Here is an 18,451-nt window from a genome sequence, read left to right as displayed (position 1 = left end):
ATTTAAGGATTATGGAGGCCACTGTGCCCTTAGGAACCTTGAGTGCTGCAGAAATTCTTTTGTAACCTTGGTCAGATCTGTGCCTTGCCAAAATTCTGTCTCTGAGCTCCTTGGGCAGTTCCTCTGACCTCGTGATTCTCATTTGTTCTGACATGCACTGTGAGCTGTGAGGTCTTATATAGACAGGTATGCTTCTTTCCTAATCAAGTCCAATCAGCTTGATTAAACACAGCTGGACTCCAATGGAGTAGAAACATCTCAAGGAGGATCAAAAGGAAATGGACAGCATGTGAGTTAAATATGAGTGTCACAGCAAAGGGTCTGAATACTTATGACCATGCGATATTTCAGTTTTTCTTTTTTAATAAATTTGCAAAAATTTCTACATTTATGTTTTTTTATGTCAAGATGGGGTGCTGAGTGAGGATTAATGAGAAATAAAATTAACTTTTTGGATTTTAGCAAAAGGCTGCAATGAAACAAAGAGTGAAAAATTTAAAGGGGTCTGAATACTTTCTGTACCCACTGTAAAGGTTAAATAAAATAAAATTAAATTAAACAGGGGCTGAGGCCTCCATGTCCAACTGTCACCTTCTTACAACGCTGTTATTGCTAATATCACACAGCCCCCTGCAAATAGCAAGCGGTCATCAGGGTACCAACGATTGGTCGTTAGGCTGATGGTCCTCCTTGATCATGAGAACAACTAGTTTTGGCAGTCACAAGCAAGCTGGTTGATCCACTATGAGAAGATGCCATTTATAAGACTGAATTTAGTGCAGCTCTGACGAAGTGTTTCAACAATTTAAAATATATATATATATATTTTTGCATCTGTCCAGAGGACCTGACCTAACTTTGTTGGATTTTTTTTTAACCTGGAATACTGAGCATGCATCAGGATTTCATTGTGAAATAATTCTTTATTAGATTCTTGAAAATGCATGTTATCTCGCTCTACAAAATTGATGCTGGACAGCTGCTGCTGATTATGACTTCATACCTCTTTTCATGCCTGTGACGCTGGTAAGACATTTTCATCAGTGATCAGTGTTTGAACGGTCAGCGTTCACCAATATTTTCACCACACAGAACATCTGTGTTTATGTTGGGAAATGACTCCAGCCTCCTATTCTGAGCCATTAGCCTCCTACTCAAACAAAAAATTATTGAGAAGGATGCAAACCTATCATGGACATCCAGTACAAAACCCCACCAGAAGGACACCTGTCAGAAGATACAACTCCTGAAGCAGAGGCACCACATGAGGAGTTGTAAATCCTCTTCTTTGCATCATCATTATCATTTATTTTGGCGAGTACTCATACAGTTAACTGTATTTTTATTAAACGTATATAGTTTATTTTATGTATTGGGAGCATATTTAGGGTTTAAGCTCTTTAAAAAAAAATCTGAATTTATAGGCCTTTTCTGACCACATCTAATATTCATGTTTTTTCACAATTCATGAGTGCTCTAAAAACATAACCCTTGCGAATTTCGGGATTTCAATACATATAAGCAAAGGATGCAATCTCCTCTGTGGTTCACACTGCTCTCAATCACCTGGAGCAGAAGGACTCTTACGTCCGTATGCTCTTTGTGGACTTCACGTCTGCCTTCAACACCACGATCCCCCAAACCTTGATGGACAAACTACTCACACTAGGACTAAGCCCCTCCATTTGCAATTGGGTCATAGATTCTTAAACAAACCGCAGTCAGTGAGGATCCACAACTTCTCCTACTCCACCATAACCCTCAGCACCATCTCCCCTCAGGGATGTGTGTTGAGACCCCTCCTGTTCAATCTGCTCACGTATGATTGTGCAACTACCCATCCAGGCTGTCATATCGTTAAGTTTGCAGATGATACACTGGTGGTGGGATGCATCACAAACAATGATGTGTCCAGCTACAGGTAGGAGGTGGAACACCTGGAGAGCTGGTGCAGGAAGAATAACCTTCACATCATTGTGAAGAAGACAAGGGAGATGATCTTAGACTTCAGAAGGAACAAACACACCTACACCACCACCACCACCACCCCACCCCCCCGAACATAAGAGGATCTGCGGTGGAAGTGGTCTCCAGCTACAAGTACTTGGGTGTACACCTGAATGACAACCTCAGCTGGAGCAACAACACCACCAGCCTGATCAAGAAAGCTCATCAGAGACTCTACTTCCTCAGACGGCTGAGATGAGCTGGTCTGGGAAGCTCAGTCCTCACCTCCTTCTACAGGTGTGCAGTGGAGAGCATCCTGTGCTCCAGCATCAACATGTGACATGGAGGCTGCACAGCTGCAGAAAGAAAAGCTCTGCAGAGAGTGGCGAAAGCTGCACAGAAGACTGTCAAAGTCAGCCTCCCCACCACAGACATCTACACCTCTAGATGCAGGAAGAGGGCCACCTGCATCATGAAGGACCCCACTCACCCAGCACACACACTTTTTGCCCTGCTCCCCTCAGGAAGGAGGTTGAGGAGCATTAAGTGTAGAACCAGTAGACTGAGGAACAGCTTCTACCCTGAAGCTGTTAGACTCATGAATCTCTAACCAGGATAATCACTGTGAAAAATCACATGTTGCTGCTGATCTGTTTCATGTTGCTGCTGATTTATTTCATGTTGATATGGTCATGCGTGCTCATCTGCTCACACAAACTCATGTTCGTGCTGTTGTTCGACAGAATGTTTTTTTGCTATTAGTGCTTAGTGTATTATTTAGTTGATGTTTTTCTTAGTTCATATTTTAGATCTCATTACTGTTTTTCTTTTACATTTTATTGTTTGATGTAACTGGGACCCTGTGTACATAATCTCGTTCCACCACATGTACCACATGAGATGCGTATGACAAATAAATCTTTCTGAATCTCTGAATCATATGTAAATTTATTATTATCTATACTACAATTAAAGACGAGCTGTGAAAATTCATGTTTGTATCAAACAAAGTAGGCCTTTGTGTTGCTCTGTACCCAGGAAACAGCTCTCCGTCTCAAAAAGGTTGGTGACCCCTCTGACGCTGTCCACAAACTCTAAATAGGATCTTAAAGTTTAGCTCAGGATACAACTGTGGGATCAAAACACCAAGTTTTGAGAAAATCAACAGTAATCAGAAATCCATAAACTTTGTAAAGGGAAAAAAAAAAGCAGTCAAATTTATTTTTTTAAATTGTGTAATGGGTTGTTGTGGATTGTTGTCATTAAGTTTTTTTTGTTGTTGTTGTTTAACTGGCTCCTTTGCAGTGTTTGGAAAATTCAATAAGTGACCATTTGACAACTTAGTTATTTTATGTGTCTGAGAATCACTGCGCTGAGCTATGAGGAAGTGCAGAGAAACTGTGTTGCAGCCCGCCCCTCACACAACTGCTATGGTTGTAGTAGACACAATGTGTAAAGTAACCATAAACTAAAGTGCTGCACAGTAGGAGAGCTCCCAGAGGTACAGACAGTCATGCAGCTAACTACACTAAGTTACAAACAATGCAGCTTCAAGACACATTTGATACGTCTACTACACTGTCATCTCAGTGGTCCAATATCACATTTCGAGCTGAATGATTTAGAAAACAAAATGAATAAATTGTGAGACAGTGTACAGCTGAGCTGATTGGTCGCTCCTCCCTTTCGGTCAGTAGAACACGAGTTCTGAGTCCCAGGAGAACAATGGAGCTTCATCAGGTTAACAACAGCTGAGCAACAAAAAAATTACTAAACTGATCAATTAGATAAGGTACAACTGGATAAGGTTATAGATGATAAGTTTAATAAGTGATCACTTTGATTGCATTCCTGTTATTTTATTATTATAAATTTACAAAAATATAAATTTTATCCAATATGTTTAACTTTTTTGAACTTGTGCTTATCAATGTATTTTTAAGACATTGTCTGTTTGTAAAAATCAGAACTCACTCCATGCCACTTCCAAACTATCCATCTTTATTTTTTTAATGCCCACACCATGTTTGCTCACATTAAAGACACTAAAAGCTGCACCATTGCTGCAAGAACATTTTCAGAAACTGGAGTCTTTTGGGAGGTTGTTTCCCTGATCCTCCATTTTCACAGCAGGAGATAAACAACATTCTGACAGATATAAATTATCGCCTAAACACAACCCCAACAGAAAAGTTATACTTTAGACATCAGTATGAGCCAGTGGTTGAGTATCATCTGTATTTTATGTATTTTCTTCAATCTCCATCATCTCGTGTTTAAACCTAACAATCAGCGTTGAAAATTATGAACTTTAAATTGTGTTACAGAAAGAATTGCCACAATACTGACATTTTAACCCCAAACAAAGTCATTCATGTCTGTTCTCATCTCCTGGGGAGAGCAACACAAACTGGGAAATGTACATTTGAGAATAAAAAAGGGCAAATTATGGCCCAAACAGAGAGAGAAAAAGAAAAAAAATGTGATGGCTCACATGCTTTACCACACATTGCTGCCTCTCCCCATTCAAAAACCCTCGTTTCTAACTACTGACCAACTCTCAGTAACAACAGAGCAGCTCTCTTCATGTGTGACATGCAACAAATAAAACCTTTTTCCAACTGGCTGACAAACTTACCTTGGCCACTTTGTGATTGGCTGCAGTCTCATGCGAGGTATTCTTTAGACCTTCTTTGAGCTGGCTGATAAAGAGCTCGTAGCCCTCGGTGTTGGACACATCGATCTTTTCCTGACAGGCAGACAGCATCTGCTGAGCCTAAACATACAAACATGTTACATGTGAGGACATAAAGAAAGCTGGGAAAGAGACAAAAATTAGTCATCGGCCATTCTCTTAATGAAGGCTAAAGAGAGGAATAAAGATTTAAATGATTTGAATTTAACCATTTTTAACAATTCTACACTGCTGCCAAGACCGTCTCAGTTTATAAAAACATGACTTGTTAAACTGTTTATTCCAGTTAAGGTGATTTAAAGAGCCTGTGACATTTTTGTAATAAATATGAATGTATTTTTAGAAAGATAATAATAATGGCAAAAAATATTTTAACCACTAAGATTAACAGTTGAGATATTTTCATGTGCAGTAACAGGAAGTGATGACAAAGGGCAATGCCTGCCTGTGAACAGATCATTGCTTCAAAGGCTAACAGCACAGAGAGTAGAGAAGAATCTGATGTTTCTTTACATTATTTTGAGTCACTATTAGAGAAAGAGTCAGAATTTCAATTGTTTCAATAAACAAAGACCGTGGATTTCTCTTTTTTAAAGAGTTCTCCTTTGATGTCACTTCCTGTTTCACCATGACCACACCAAGTAAAAAATAATATGCCAGTTATGTGACAAAACGGGCAAAATTGTGTATTATGCCAAGTTTCTTAAACATTAAGATGTTTTCTTCCAGTTTTTGTATTTGTAGGATATGCATGCCACTACCGATATTCTGCACAAGAAAACAGCCACAAAGTGTAGTGTTGTACTGTACATTTACTAGAGAATACTTCAGTTCAACATTGAGTAATGCGAGTTGTTTTAGAGAACAGAAGAATCCTAAAGAACAACACATTAATCTGGGTGTGGCTGGATCACGAACAAACACACGGCAGACATGGATTAGTTTATAATAAAATTGGCTGAAGTGACTTTGTTCATTTATGTGGATTTTTTTAAGACAAGAAAACAACATGAGCAGATCCAGAGTCTGAACAGTGATCAAATCATTTTGTATTCTTCAGTGTACACAGCTGGGTTTCCTTCTTGTTTGAATATAAAAATTGTTTTCGCACACACAGGCAAATGTGGGGACAATGCAACAATAAATTTCCTATTTGCCAATCAGTAAATTCAGTGAGTGGCTGCTTTTAACCTGCGTTTGCTTCAAATTGTTTTTCTCTATACAGGGTCCTGCTCTGCTCCTGTACGAGGACAGCACCAACAGTCTGCCTACTCCGACACTGAGCTTTATGTTCATTTCAGCTCGTTATTCAAATGAGAACAACAAATCAATTACTTTTGAGTAAAGTGTAATCTGTCTAATGAAAATCCATCCATCCATTTTCTTTTACCCGCTTATTCCATTTTGGGTCACGGGGGTCGCTGGTGCCCATGTCCAGCAATCACTGTGCGAGGGGCGGGGTACACCCTGGACGGGTCGCAAGTCCATCACAGGGCCACATAGAGACAAACGAGACAAACAACCATTCACTCTCTCACTCACACCTAGGGACAATTTAGAGTTACCAATCAGCCTAACATGCATGTTTTTTGGACTGTGGGAGGAAACCGGAGTACCCGGAGAAAACCCACGCATGCACGGAGAGAACATGCAAACTCCACCCAGAAAGGCCCCTGGACCGGGGTTTGAACCAGGGACCTGCTCACTGAGAGGCAGCAGCTCTACCAGTTGCGCCACCGTGCTGCCTCTAATGAAAATGAATATTTTTAAATAAAGTTGTAAACATTCAAAAAATATATATTCTGCCTAACTACACAGGCCATCACTCTTCATTTAGTGTTAAAGAAAACTAGGATTGCAACAATATGTGTATTTGTACCAAAGTGCTGCAGTACTGATGTCAAGTGGTGCATGTTATTAAATGAAAAACACATTAATTTCAAGTGATAACATGTTTGTTTCTTTTTGCTTTTTACAAACTGCTATGACAGAAAAATGAGTAAAAAAAAACACTATCTGAAGCACTCTACATCAAAGCGAAGCAAGAATGGTTGGCTCAGATGAAGCACGCGAGCTTGAAGACCTGCCTGTTTCAAATCAGCAGTGTGAAAATGCTTTAGTTTGCAGCGATTCACGAAAACACTGGAGAGCACAAGAAAACAAAAAAATAAATAAAATAAGCGGATGTATGGAAACTCAAATGGGTCATAAATCACATGCAAGACCCTCTTACATCTTATAAATGCTGTTAAATACACTACCTGACATTTTATGGGTGTCGCCCGTGTATGAAAAGCACACCAGCATCACAAACAGAGAAGCTGTGTGTGCGTGTTTTCTTAATCTTATCTCCTAATGCCATTGTAGACAAGCCTTTTAGTGATAATAAAGATCATTATTTTGTACTGGTTTAATTATTTTGGATTTTCACAAAGAAACAGTCAGTTCTGTAGTTCTTTTTTTGCAACCATGTTTGACATGTCCTGTAGGACACTGTTTAGTCTTTAAATGGAGTGAATATAACATTTTGTTTTTCATTTTGTAGGTTTTTATTAGAGTTCAAATTTAGCAAATCCTGCTTTGTTGTACATGACCTGCTATCCTGCTATCGTAGCATGACCTGCCAGCCTCCTGACTTGCAAGGGTGGTTCTGGATTTTTGTCTTCGTTTTAGGGATGACTACCATCTACAAAAATAAGGCCAAAAAATAATGAAAGCAAAAAAAATCTAGGATTTGGCTTTATTCAGCATGTTGTGCCAAACATTTAGTGAACACTCTTAAGCTAAGCAGCAATTTTTAAGTAATGTTTCAACTTTCAACCATAACATAAACTCTCAATTGGTATTTTTAAACTTCTCAATATTTTTTTACTGTAAACTTTTGTTTACAAACTATTTTTGTTGTTGCTGCATTTCACAGTTTAAATGTCCTCACTGTTGTTCAAAATTCTTCAACACTGTAAAAATAAAAAATAAATAGAAATAGCATGTTAAAATATTTTCTGATCTATAACATATCAGAAAAATAATATAGCCTCAGTGTTTCCCCTAAGCAAGGTGCACCGCCCTGTCAACAGAACCGAGTGCCCAGCCTACTGAACCAAACCCCGAGCTTATTTGTGTCTGATGGCAACAGCATGCCGTCGTTTCCCACCTCTGTGACCGGCAGCTCCAGCTGAACCATGTCCTCCGGCTTGGCCACGGGAGGCTGGAGGGCTGTGTCCAGAAGCAGGATGCCGTTCAGGTCCTTTCTGCAGCCAACGGCGTAGTCATCCACAAAAAGCACCTTGTCCACTGCGGGAAAGTACTGACACCTGACACGACCACCAGGTTTGGCTAAAACAGGATGACAGGACAAAACAGCACTTTTTGAGAAGGACAGGAGAAAAAAAGACAAGAATTCACAGATTTCTCAGCGTACACTCACTCTATTCTCGAGTCACATCAAGTGTTTAGTCAACACACACATTTCAAGTTCAAGAATCTTTATTATCCCCAAGGGGCAATTTGTTTCACAATCAGTAGGCACACAAAACATCCATACAAGACAAGACATTGAGACATTAAAATAACAGTTCAATTCAGTTTATTTACACAGCACCAAGTCACAACAGAAGTCAGCTCAGGGCACTGAACAGAAACATTCATATATAAAATAATAATTTAACATTATTTATCTGAGGCTGACTGCTTGAGTTCAACTCCATCACAGACTCTCATCTAGAGCAAGTATGAAGGTGACAGTGGAAAGGAAAAGCTCCCTCATGAGGAAGAAACCTTTAGAAGAACCAGGCTCAGGACAAGTGGTCATCTGCTTTGACCGGCTGGGTTTGAGAGGAATAGATACACAATGGCAGGTCAAGAATCACATGTTAAGATAGAAATAGTATCAAATGAAAACTATTCTATTTTAACAATTCATTTAAGGAAATTAGGTCAATTTGTCCTCTAGTATTCTAGCAGCATAACAAGCCAACCCTAACTATAGGATTTATCAAAAAGGAAAGTCTGAATCCCAGTCTTAAAACTGGACAATGTGTCAGTCTCACAGACAGAAACTGGAAGTTGGTTCCACAAGAGAGGAGCCTGATAACTGAAAGATCTTCCTCCCATTCTGCTTTTGGAAACTCTGGGGACCACGAGTAAACCTGCAGTCTGAGAGCAAGATGCTCTGTTAGGAAAATATGGAACAATAAGATCTGTAATATAAGATGGAGCTAGGTTGTTGAGAACTTTGTAGGTTAGAAGTAAGATTTTGAATTTGATTCTGGATTTGACAGGGAGCCAATGGAGAGAAACTGGAGAGATATGATCTCTCCTACTAACTCCAGTTAAGACTCTGGCAGCAGCGTTTTGGATCAACTGAAGATGTTTTAAAGACGTATTACAACATTAACAGTACAGAAATCATCATTGTTCATTGAGAAGCCTGATCACTACAGGAATGAAGTTTTTCAGTCTGTTCGTTCTATAACTGGGCAGCAGATACCTGCGTCCAGACGGAAGCAACCTGAACTCACCATGGAGTGGATGATCAGGATCTGCCAGAATCAGTCTGGCCTTGTTCACTGACCTTGCCTTGTGCTGTTTCACTCTTGTTGACAAAAATATCAAAAGTCAAGATTTATTCATACAAGCTAATTTTAACAGTTTAAAACTGGCACAGTTCCACTGTGCTAATTTATTTGTAACTACTTAAACTATTAATTCAAACTAATTAAATTCACTTTATTACAAACAAACTTGTGTTCAGTGCTTTTATATTGTAGAACAAAAAGCACAGATTTTTTTGTTGTTGTTGTTTTTGTTTAGCTTTAAGCAATAAACAAGTTAATTAAGGTAGACAGAAACTTATGTATTTACGCACAATGTTCCACAAACAGTGACAGTAGATAACTATTGGGTCGCACAGTAAACACAAATAGACCTGTTAGAAGTCACCTGAAACATATATATATATTAAGAAACAAGCTCCACCCTCGCAACTGTGTCCTTCTGGTGATGTTATTAATTTTATCACTGTTAATTATTAATTAGAACATGTTTCAGTAAACTTCATTTAAATTTTGTGCCACAGTCACAGCAGGCTCATTACCTGAAGTGATTAAATCAGAGTTCAAACATTGAAAACGTGTGAGGAACTTTGAATTCTGAATGTGGGTGTAAATGTCTTTCGTTTTCTTTTTTTAATCACATTTGAAGTAGCCCAGCTGGGAACAGACACTAAACAAACACTAAATGAGTCATGTGTCTAAGCAAACATCACACATTAAAAGGTGAAAACGGGGACACTAACTGCATGCTTTTCTACTCTAGGTGTTTTTAAACAACATTCATCCATAAACAAACACCGCCACGCACTCCTCCTGATCAACAAAGCGTGGACACGGCACAATCTGAACCAGCTCACCAGTCAAAGGAGGAGAAACGCTCGAAGCATTTTGTTTGAGCATGAAAACGGATCTGAAGACTTTCAGTATCACAAACACAGCAGTATGCGTGTTTTGCCAAAATAAAAGTAGCGCATGGTAATTCGTGGTAATTCTCATCTCTGATCACCCAGAAATATATTTTGTTTAAACATTCTTGATTTACCAGTTCAAACAAAAAATGTTGGCTTTGTGAGCAGATCCTATACATAGTGGTTGAGTTGGATCACTTATTTGGGCCAGAACAAGAATAAGAAATGGTGAAAGGTCACACACATCCAGCTACAATGCATCAGTGTTAAAGTCACAATAATTTTATTTATTATATTTTCTGACGGTGCATAAGAAAGAAAATGTGGTATTCTTGGAAAGAGCTGTGCAAGCTATTAAAACTTGATTTAAATAAAAACTAAGATAAATACTTAATTCAAACTATTCAAGATCAATCTGCTATAATAAATAACATACATCTGTAATAAACTGGAGAAACTTATTTCACGGGACTCAAACCACTTATTTTAATGGACCTACAAAAAAATAACCCTAGTTACTGTAGGAGCATAAATTCCAATTACAATTATTTTGTGGTTGTAAAGCAGGCTGCTAGTTCTGAATTAAGTTTTGTAAACTCATAAAATAAAACGAGAATTTCTGCTTAGAGCATGTGTTGATATGAATGTGTGTGTGTAAAGAAGATTTGTAAAAAATAAAAAAAATTATGTTATACAAGTTACTTTTTTGTTATGGTCTGTTTAAGCAAAAAACTATGTGTAAAACTGCGCGCAAGTTCCCTAACTTTCTGTGAGTTTCAAACATTCAAGTGCGAATTATGACAGGAAATGTCTTCCTCTCAGCTGATTGGTCAATCACAAATTTAACAATCCAATCAGAGAACAGATCAGTTTGGCTGTCAGGGTTACACTTTACGGCGCTGCAGGTCCTGGAAGAGTACCGGTATTAAACTTTGAAGGAGGATAGCGCAAGCACTACCAAATGTCCATCCATTATCTTTACCCGCTTCTTCCTTTTTGGGTAACAGAGGTCATTGGGGCCACTGGGGTCCATATCCAGCCATCACTGTGCGAGAGGCAGGGTACACCCTGGACAGGTCTCCAGTCCATCACAGGGACACAGAGAGACAAACGAGACAAACAACCATTCACTCTCTCACTCACACCTAGGGACAATTTAGTTACCAATCAGCCTAAAATGCGTGTTATGGGTCTGTGGGAGGAAACTGGAGTACCCGGAGAAAACACATGCATGAAGAGAATGTACCAACTCCACCCAGAAAGGTCCCAGGCTGGGATTTGAACCAGTGACCTCGCTGGGAAGCAACAGCTCTACCAACTGCGCCACCAGATGAAAGTAAACCGCAGAGTCCTGGCCTGATGATGTTACCATTCTGTGCTGGGCCATCCTTTCGGCCAGTAGCTATTTAGTTTCCCCAATGTAAAACCGATCACTAGACTCTGTGGTTTACACTCATATCCAGGCCAGAGGTCACTCTTTCAGGGATGCAGATACATGTGCACATGCTTGATAGAGGAATGTTAGTTTGAGAGAGGAGTGAAGGAAGCCATCTATGTGAAAAGAACCCATCCATCATTAAACAGGGACGGAGGCCTCCGTGTCTAACTGTCCCCCTCTTGCTATGCTGTTATTGCTAGTATCACTGAGCCCTCTGTAAATAGCAAGCGGCCATCAGGGCACTAATGACCAATTGTTAGGCTGATGGTCCTCCTTGATCATGAGAACAGCTAGTTCTGGATGTCAACAACAAATTGGTTGACCCACTATGTGAAGGGGCTATTTATAAGACTGAGTTTATTGTAGCTCCTCAGACTGCCGGGCGATGGTGACTGACTGGGCAGCTGTGGCTGAATGGTTAGAGCAATCGTCCTCCAATGCAGGAGTTGGGGGTTCGAATCTACCAGCAGTCACATGCTGAAGAGTCCCTGGACAAGATACTGAACCCCTCATAGCCTCTGATGTGTGTCCCATCGGTGTATGAATGTGATGAAGCTCTGATTAGTCTCTTTAGAATGATTTGTTCAATTATCTTTGTAGAGATCTAGTAGAGTGCTGTATGAATGGATAAATGAGGCACAGATTGTAGTGGAAAGCGCTTTGAGTAACTTAATCAGATAGAAAGGTGCTGTATAAGTACAGTCCATTTACTGACGTCTTTGGATTAAAGACGAAACATTTCAACAAGTTTTAATTTTTTTATTTTATTTTTATCCTTTTTTTTTGTATCGTCCAGAAGACTTAAATTATCTTTGTTTAGATAATTTCAACAATTTCCTGCAGGATCAATACAGCTCTATCTTATCTCCTATCTTAATTTCATTAGGTTTAAATTATTTTTATGGTCATTGAATAATTGTCACTGATCTGTAGCAGTTTTACAAGACATATACTCCAAACAAAAATAATGTTAAAAAGAAGACATACATTCTCTAAATAAATCTACTACATCAAACAAACATATTCTTAAAACAAAATGATTAAATGTAGTGTCAGTCAATATAAATTATGAGCCACTGAAATAATGAAACAAGATCTATTGTTTCTACTAATCAAAGACTCTTAATATTTTAGAAAGTTTTCTGTTGCCATCCACAAAACGCCTTAATATTTTGGTTGAGTAAGAAAAGTGCCATGCTTTCACCCAGGATCAAACCCTCTTCTCCCACATGCTGTGTGTGTGTGCGTGTGTGTGTGTGTGTGTGGGGGGGTCATTTTTTTAAAATCATAAATGCATCATTTTGCCTATATAAATAATGGATATGCTTTATTTACTTTAAAACTAAAGTTTTTTCAAATGATTTGTTGGGGTGGGGGGGGGGGTGTCCATCGTTATTATTCTGAAAATGGGTGGGTCCAGAACACCCATCCACACCCCCCTCCCACACCCCCCAGAGGATTTCCACCTGAGGCTAGCTCAACTAGTGCTTAACATTTCTAGTAAATCTCATCTCTTTCCCCTCCATACTTTTAAGGGCAAATTGTCACCACGATCGAGTTTGGTTCGGCTGAATCTGACCTTTTTCAAACACTACATGCCATCCATCCATTATCTTTACTCGCCTCTTCCTTTTCGGATCGCGGGGGTCACTGGTGCCCATGTCCAGCCAAAATACATTTTTGGGGTGTCTCCATGTTGAGTGCTGTGACAACAAATCTCTAGTTATTTAGTTCTTCGTGGAAGAATGTGTAGGTGCAAACGAGCTGTTTGAATCTTTTATGTCAGAGTCAGAGATTCTTTATTGTCATTCGCACCACATGTGGTACATGTGGTGGAGCGAAATTATGTCCTCCATCAAGCGAGAGAGAAAAAACAAAGAAAAACAAAAAACTATTTCTCGTATACCATAGTGTTTTTCTTGAAGTCAGCAGCAATTAGCATGCTGCTGCACATCAATAATAACAAACAGAAGGAAACTGGTTTACAAATCTCGTCAACATGACAATGCTCAGTAACACTGAAGTCGAGGGCTGCAGCTGGTTTAATAGCAGTTAAAGCAGTTCTGTCAAATGGCACCATAAGGTTCTTCTCAAACTCATGAAAAGATCTTTAAAGGATGTGTTTCTGAAATTACATGTCATCACATCTCCTTCAGGAACTGCCACAATGTCAATGACCCTCCAAACGTCTGAGGCCTCTATCTTTCATGTAAGCTCTGTGTGTACCCCAGTCCTTTCTGTGCATCCATATTGACAGAGACTGGTGCAGAATACATTTAAATAAGTTTCTTTCCATCATCAATTATGTTGCTGTAACATTTTCAGCATTGTGTGTTCCATAATAGGACTGCAAAATATAATTTCCCCAAAAAAATATGGGATATTAATGCAATTTACCAAATATTACCAAAATGTGACATCATGTCCATGACCTACCGGTATCTCGATTTGTTAGGAGTGTCTTCCAAATACAAGAAATAATTTGTTTTTAGCCTTAATACGCAGAAACGACTTTGAAGGATCAATTTCAACAAGATAACGTTCATGACATAATATTTGCTGGCTCTAAAAGTGTTTTGAAAAAAATTGCACTATTACGCTTCTATGAAATATGCAATTTCTAAACAGATGTTTTAATTTGAAATTTGTGTTATTTAACAACGTTATGTCTAAATGTTGTTTTTGTAAATCTTTGATGTGTCTGTAAAAGCTGCACTAAAAAGACTGGCACACATCAGAACATTCTTATTACTGTGACAATACAAAATCAATATCATTCAACTTAGCTTCTACTTTTGTTGTTGCCCCAGAAAACACTTGGAAAGCAGAAAACTTGAAGACAACAAGTGTGAGCCAATGTGTGAGTTTCACATTTCAACTTCTATATTAAATGCTTATCAATAGCTGACTGAAGGGCTGACATGCCGTGTGCTTCAAAAGGCTTTACTTAGTGCTCAATTAGCAAACAAAAACAACACGTCCTTCCTGTTAAAATGAGTCTCGTCTGCACCACTGAGTTAATATCAGCATCACCTGAATGCTTAATGACTGCGCCCGGTGAACTGTGAAGCTAGCTTAGCGGCTAACAGCGGTTTTCATTTCAAAACTCGGACACATTCAGACAGATGGTAGTTCAAGGTATTAATAATGGGGCTTCTCATGGTGTCCAAAATATGACATTTAAACCCAAAGACATGTTGCGAGTACACAGAAATAAATCAGAAACTAAACAGGGAGGTTTGCCGGCTAACTAGCGCAATGCTAAGCTATGTTAGCTTGCCTACAGGGGTGTCATGATGATTCCGAGGTTCAAACTGACAAATTATTTATTTGTGAAAGACTGGAGCGTTTGACAGTAAATTTATCATTGGGCAAAGACGGTACCTGGCCTTTTAAAACAAGCAGAACAGGATAAGCACAAACTGTTTCTAAATAACCCAACTAGGCCCCTCTGTGGGACGGCTGAGTCCAGGACAGTCTGTTGACAAACTGGAGTTGGTTTTTAAAACTGAAAGTCTTGTCAGCGCTAACAGAAAGCCCCGAGTCTTACCGTGGAGCGCTGAAGCCTGGAGAATGGCCCCCGAAGTGCCGTCAATCACTTTTATGCTGCCGCGGCTGGTGACGGCTAAAATAGCGTTCAGGGCCGGGTGGTAGGAGAGGCTCCGCAGGCCCTCCTCATCGCAGCGCAGGCAGCCGTCTCTCACTACAATCCAGTCCGAGGAGGCGAACAAGCCGGAGCCCGGCGACGAGCCGGAGCCCGGCGAGGCCGCGGCCGCCATCTTCGCGTATTTTCTCCCCCTTCTCTTCCCTTCAGGGTTTGTGAGGAGCCAGTGATAAACGTAAAACTACTAAGTGTACGAGACTAACTCGGAACTATCAGTCCCCTGCCACTGCTGACTCCTTCTGCGTCTTCTTCTCCTCCGCCCGTCACCATCAGCAGTGAGGAACTCCGGACTGAGCTCTGTCAGTTACACGCACCACCGCCACCACTCTACATCAAATCTCGCGATAACTGCCCCACTAGGAAACGAGAACAGCTGATGGGCAACGTTCAAGTCACTGTTTCACTCAAGTTTTTTAATTCAGTTCGATTCAATTCAGTTTATTTATATAGCTCCAAGTTACAAAATAAGTCTTCTCAGAGCACTGAGCAGAAACATTTATATATAAAAATAATAAGTTAATAGAAACGTTCATAGCAATTTAACACTATTTATCTGAGGAGCAGTCTGCTTTGAATTTAACTCCATCGCAGAACTCTCATCTTGAGCAAGCACAAAGGCGACAGTGGAAAGGAAAAACTAATTTACAAACAATTATACAGAAGTGTATTGCTGTCAAGGATTAAACTTAAAAATATTTAATTATATTGTACAAACATGATAAATTGTACAAACGTGATAATATATTGTACAAACGCAATAATTATATTGTACAAACATGATAATTATATTGTGCAAGCGTGATAATATATTGTACAAACATGATAATTATATTGTGCAAGCGTGATAATATATTGCAAAACGTGATAATTATACAGTGAACCCTTGCTATAACACGGTTCACCTTTCACGGTCTCGATGCTTCATGGATTTGCATCGTGCATTGTGTTCTGCATTCTGATTGGCTAAACAGTCTCTCCAGTAGAGTAGTTATTTGTAAAAAACGTTTATACAGTACTTTTATTTGTTAAACAAATGCTTGGGCCTGTAAAAAGGTTTAGTTCTTTGGTTTGAATGTATTATGGAGTATTTCATTGTATAATAATTGTAAAAAAAAGTAAAGGTTACTACTTCACGGATTTCGCCTATCACGGGTTCTTTTATTGTACAAATATGATAATTATATTGTAAAACGTGAAAATTATATTGTACAAACATGATAATAATTGTACCAACATCATAATATATTGTACAAACGTGATCATTATATTGTACAAAAGTGATAATATATTGTGCAAGCGCAATGATTTTTTTTCCACTCTATTTACTTACTCTGCTCAACCTGTTTTGTGTTTGTAATTATTTTTTCTATCCTTAACATGCGTGTGTGTGTGTGTGTGTGGGGGGGGGGGGGGGGTCTTTCAGGTACACCTGGACCTACAATTCACCCTTTGGAGCACAAGTTAGGAGTCATCAGGACTCTGTACCACAGAGCAGACAGCGTCCCCACTAACTCAGGACCACATCAACTCTGTGGATAAATACATCAAGTTCACACGAGAAGATGTAAAAAATGGCAAGTTGGCTTTCTTGGACTGTGAGGTCTCAGTCTCTGATAGAGGACATTTGCAAACCGAGGTGTACCGCAAACCCACCCACACAGACCAATATTTGCAGTTTGACTCCCATCACCCTTTGGAGCACAAGTTAGGAGTCATCAGGACTCTGTATCACAGAGCAGACAGCATCCCCACTAACTCGGGAGCCAGGCAGAAGGAGAAATACCACACAAAACAGGCTCTAGAGCAATGTGGATATCCTAACTGGGCCTTCCTGAAAGCAGAGAAGAAACCCAAACAGGACTCCAGTCAGCCAACAGGTGAAAAGGAGGAACCCAGACCCAGACCAGTGGTCATTCCGTATGTTGAGGGAGTATCAGAGAAACTGAGACGTTTATTTTCTAAACATAACGTCCCAGTGGCTTTTAAACCCCAAAAAACATTACGGCAAAGACTGGTTCATCCCAAAGATCCAGTCCCCCGGCACAAACAGAGTAATGTTGTGTATGCTGTTCAGTGTCAGGAGGGCTGTGATCAGTCTTACATCGGGGAAACTAAACAGCCACTGGCCAAAAGGATGGCCCAGCACAGAAGATCAACATCATAAGGCCAGGACTCTGCGGTCTACACTCATCTCCAGGCCAGCGGTCACTCTTTCAGGGATGAAGATGTTCACATCCTGGACAGAGAGGAACGATGGTTTGAGAGAGGAGTAAAGGAGGCCATCTTTGTGAAAAGAAATCGTCCATCGTTAAACAGGGGTGGAGGCCTCCGGGTTCAACTGTCCCCCTCTTACAATGCTGTGATTGTTAGTATCACTCAGCCCTCTGTGAACAGTAAACAGCCATCAGTGTGCTAATGACCCATTGTTAGGCTGATGGTCCTTCTTGAGCATGTGATCAGCTGGTTTTGGTTGTCAGCAGCAAAACTGGTTGATCCACTCTGAGAAGGTGCTATTTAAGAGACTGAGCTGAATGCAGCTCCTCAGACTGAGGAAGTCTCTCGGATGAGAGACGAAACGTTTCTACATTTTTTTTGTTGTTTTGCTTTGTTGTTTTTTTTTTGAATGTCCAGAGGACCAGATTTAACTTTTTTAGATTTTTCTACCTGGATTATCAAGCATGCATCAGGATATTTAAAATGTTACATTTACTCAGATTAAACTTTTGATCTGTCATCTATGTTATATTACGAATAAAATATTGACATTTGCCATCTCCACATCATTGCATTCAGTTTTTATTCCTAATTTGTTTAGTGTCCCAACTTTTTTGGAATCCGGTTTGTATATTGTACAAATGTGATAATATATTGTACAAACGCAATGATTTTTTTTCACTCTATTTACTTACTCTGCTCAACCTGTTTTGTGTTTGTAATTATTTTTTCTATCCTTAACATGCGTGTGTGTGTGTGGGGGGTGTCTTTCAGGTACACCTGGACCTACAATTCTATGTTCATTTGCCTCTCCTTTCTGTCCTCTCAAACCAGTCGGTCAAAGTAGATGGCCGCTTGTCCTGAGCCTGGTTCTGTTGGAGATTTCTTCCTTTTAAAAGGGAGTTTTTTCTTTCCACTGTTGCCTCTGTGCTTGCTCAGGATGGGAGACTGCAACGAAGCCAAGATTCAACTTGTCTGCTGGATTCCTTAGATAGAGAACTTTACTAATTGGCTTTTCTATGTATGTGAATG

General features: G+C 39.6%; 1 protein-coding gene across 1 annotated transcript in view; it reads right to left on the bottom strand.

Moving 5' to 3' along the window:
- birc6 (baculoviral IAP repeat containing 6) overlaps positions 1-15,332 on the bottom strand; it is a 223,932-nt gene extending 208,600 nt beyond the window's left edge. The window contains exons 1-3 of the mRNA XM_037681007.1: positions 15,092-15,332; positions 7,797-7,978; positions 4,586-4,723 (exon numbers count right to left, since the gene is read on the bottom strand). Coding sequence (XP_037536935.1) covers positions 4,586-4,723; positions 7,797-7,978; positions 15,092-15,320 — 549 coding nt within the window. The 5' untranslated portion in view covers positions 15,321-15,332. The remainder of the gene's footprint in view (positions 1-4,585; positions 4,724-7,796; positions 7,979-15,091) is intronic.
- Between the last annotated feature and the right edge of the window lie 3,119 nt (positions 15,333-18,451).

This window comes from Nematolebias whitei, chromosome 1 (genome assembly GCF_014905685.2).
Source record: "Nematolebias whitei isolate Nwh7 chromosome 1, NemWhi1, whole genome shotgun sequence".
In the NCBI taxonomy this organism is placed as follows: Eukaryota; Metazoa; Chordata; class Actinopteri; order Cyprinodontiformes; family Rivulidae; genus Nematolebias; species Nematolebias whitei.
This window is presented reverse-complemented; position numbering and strand designations above follow the sequence as displayed.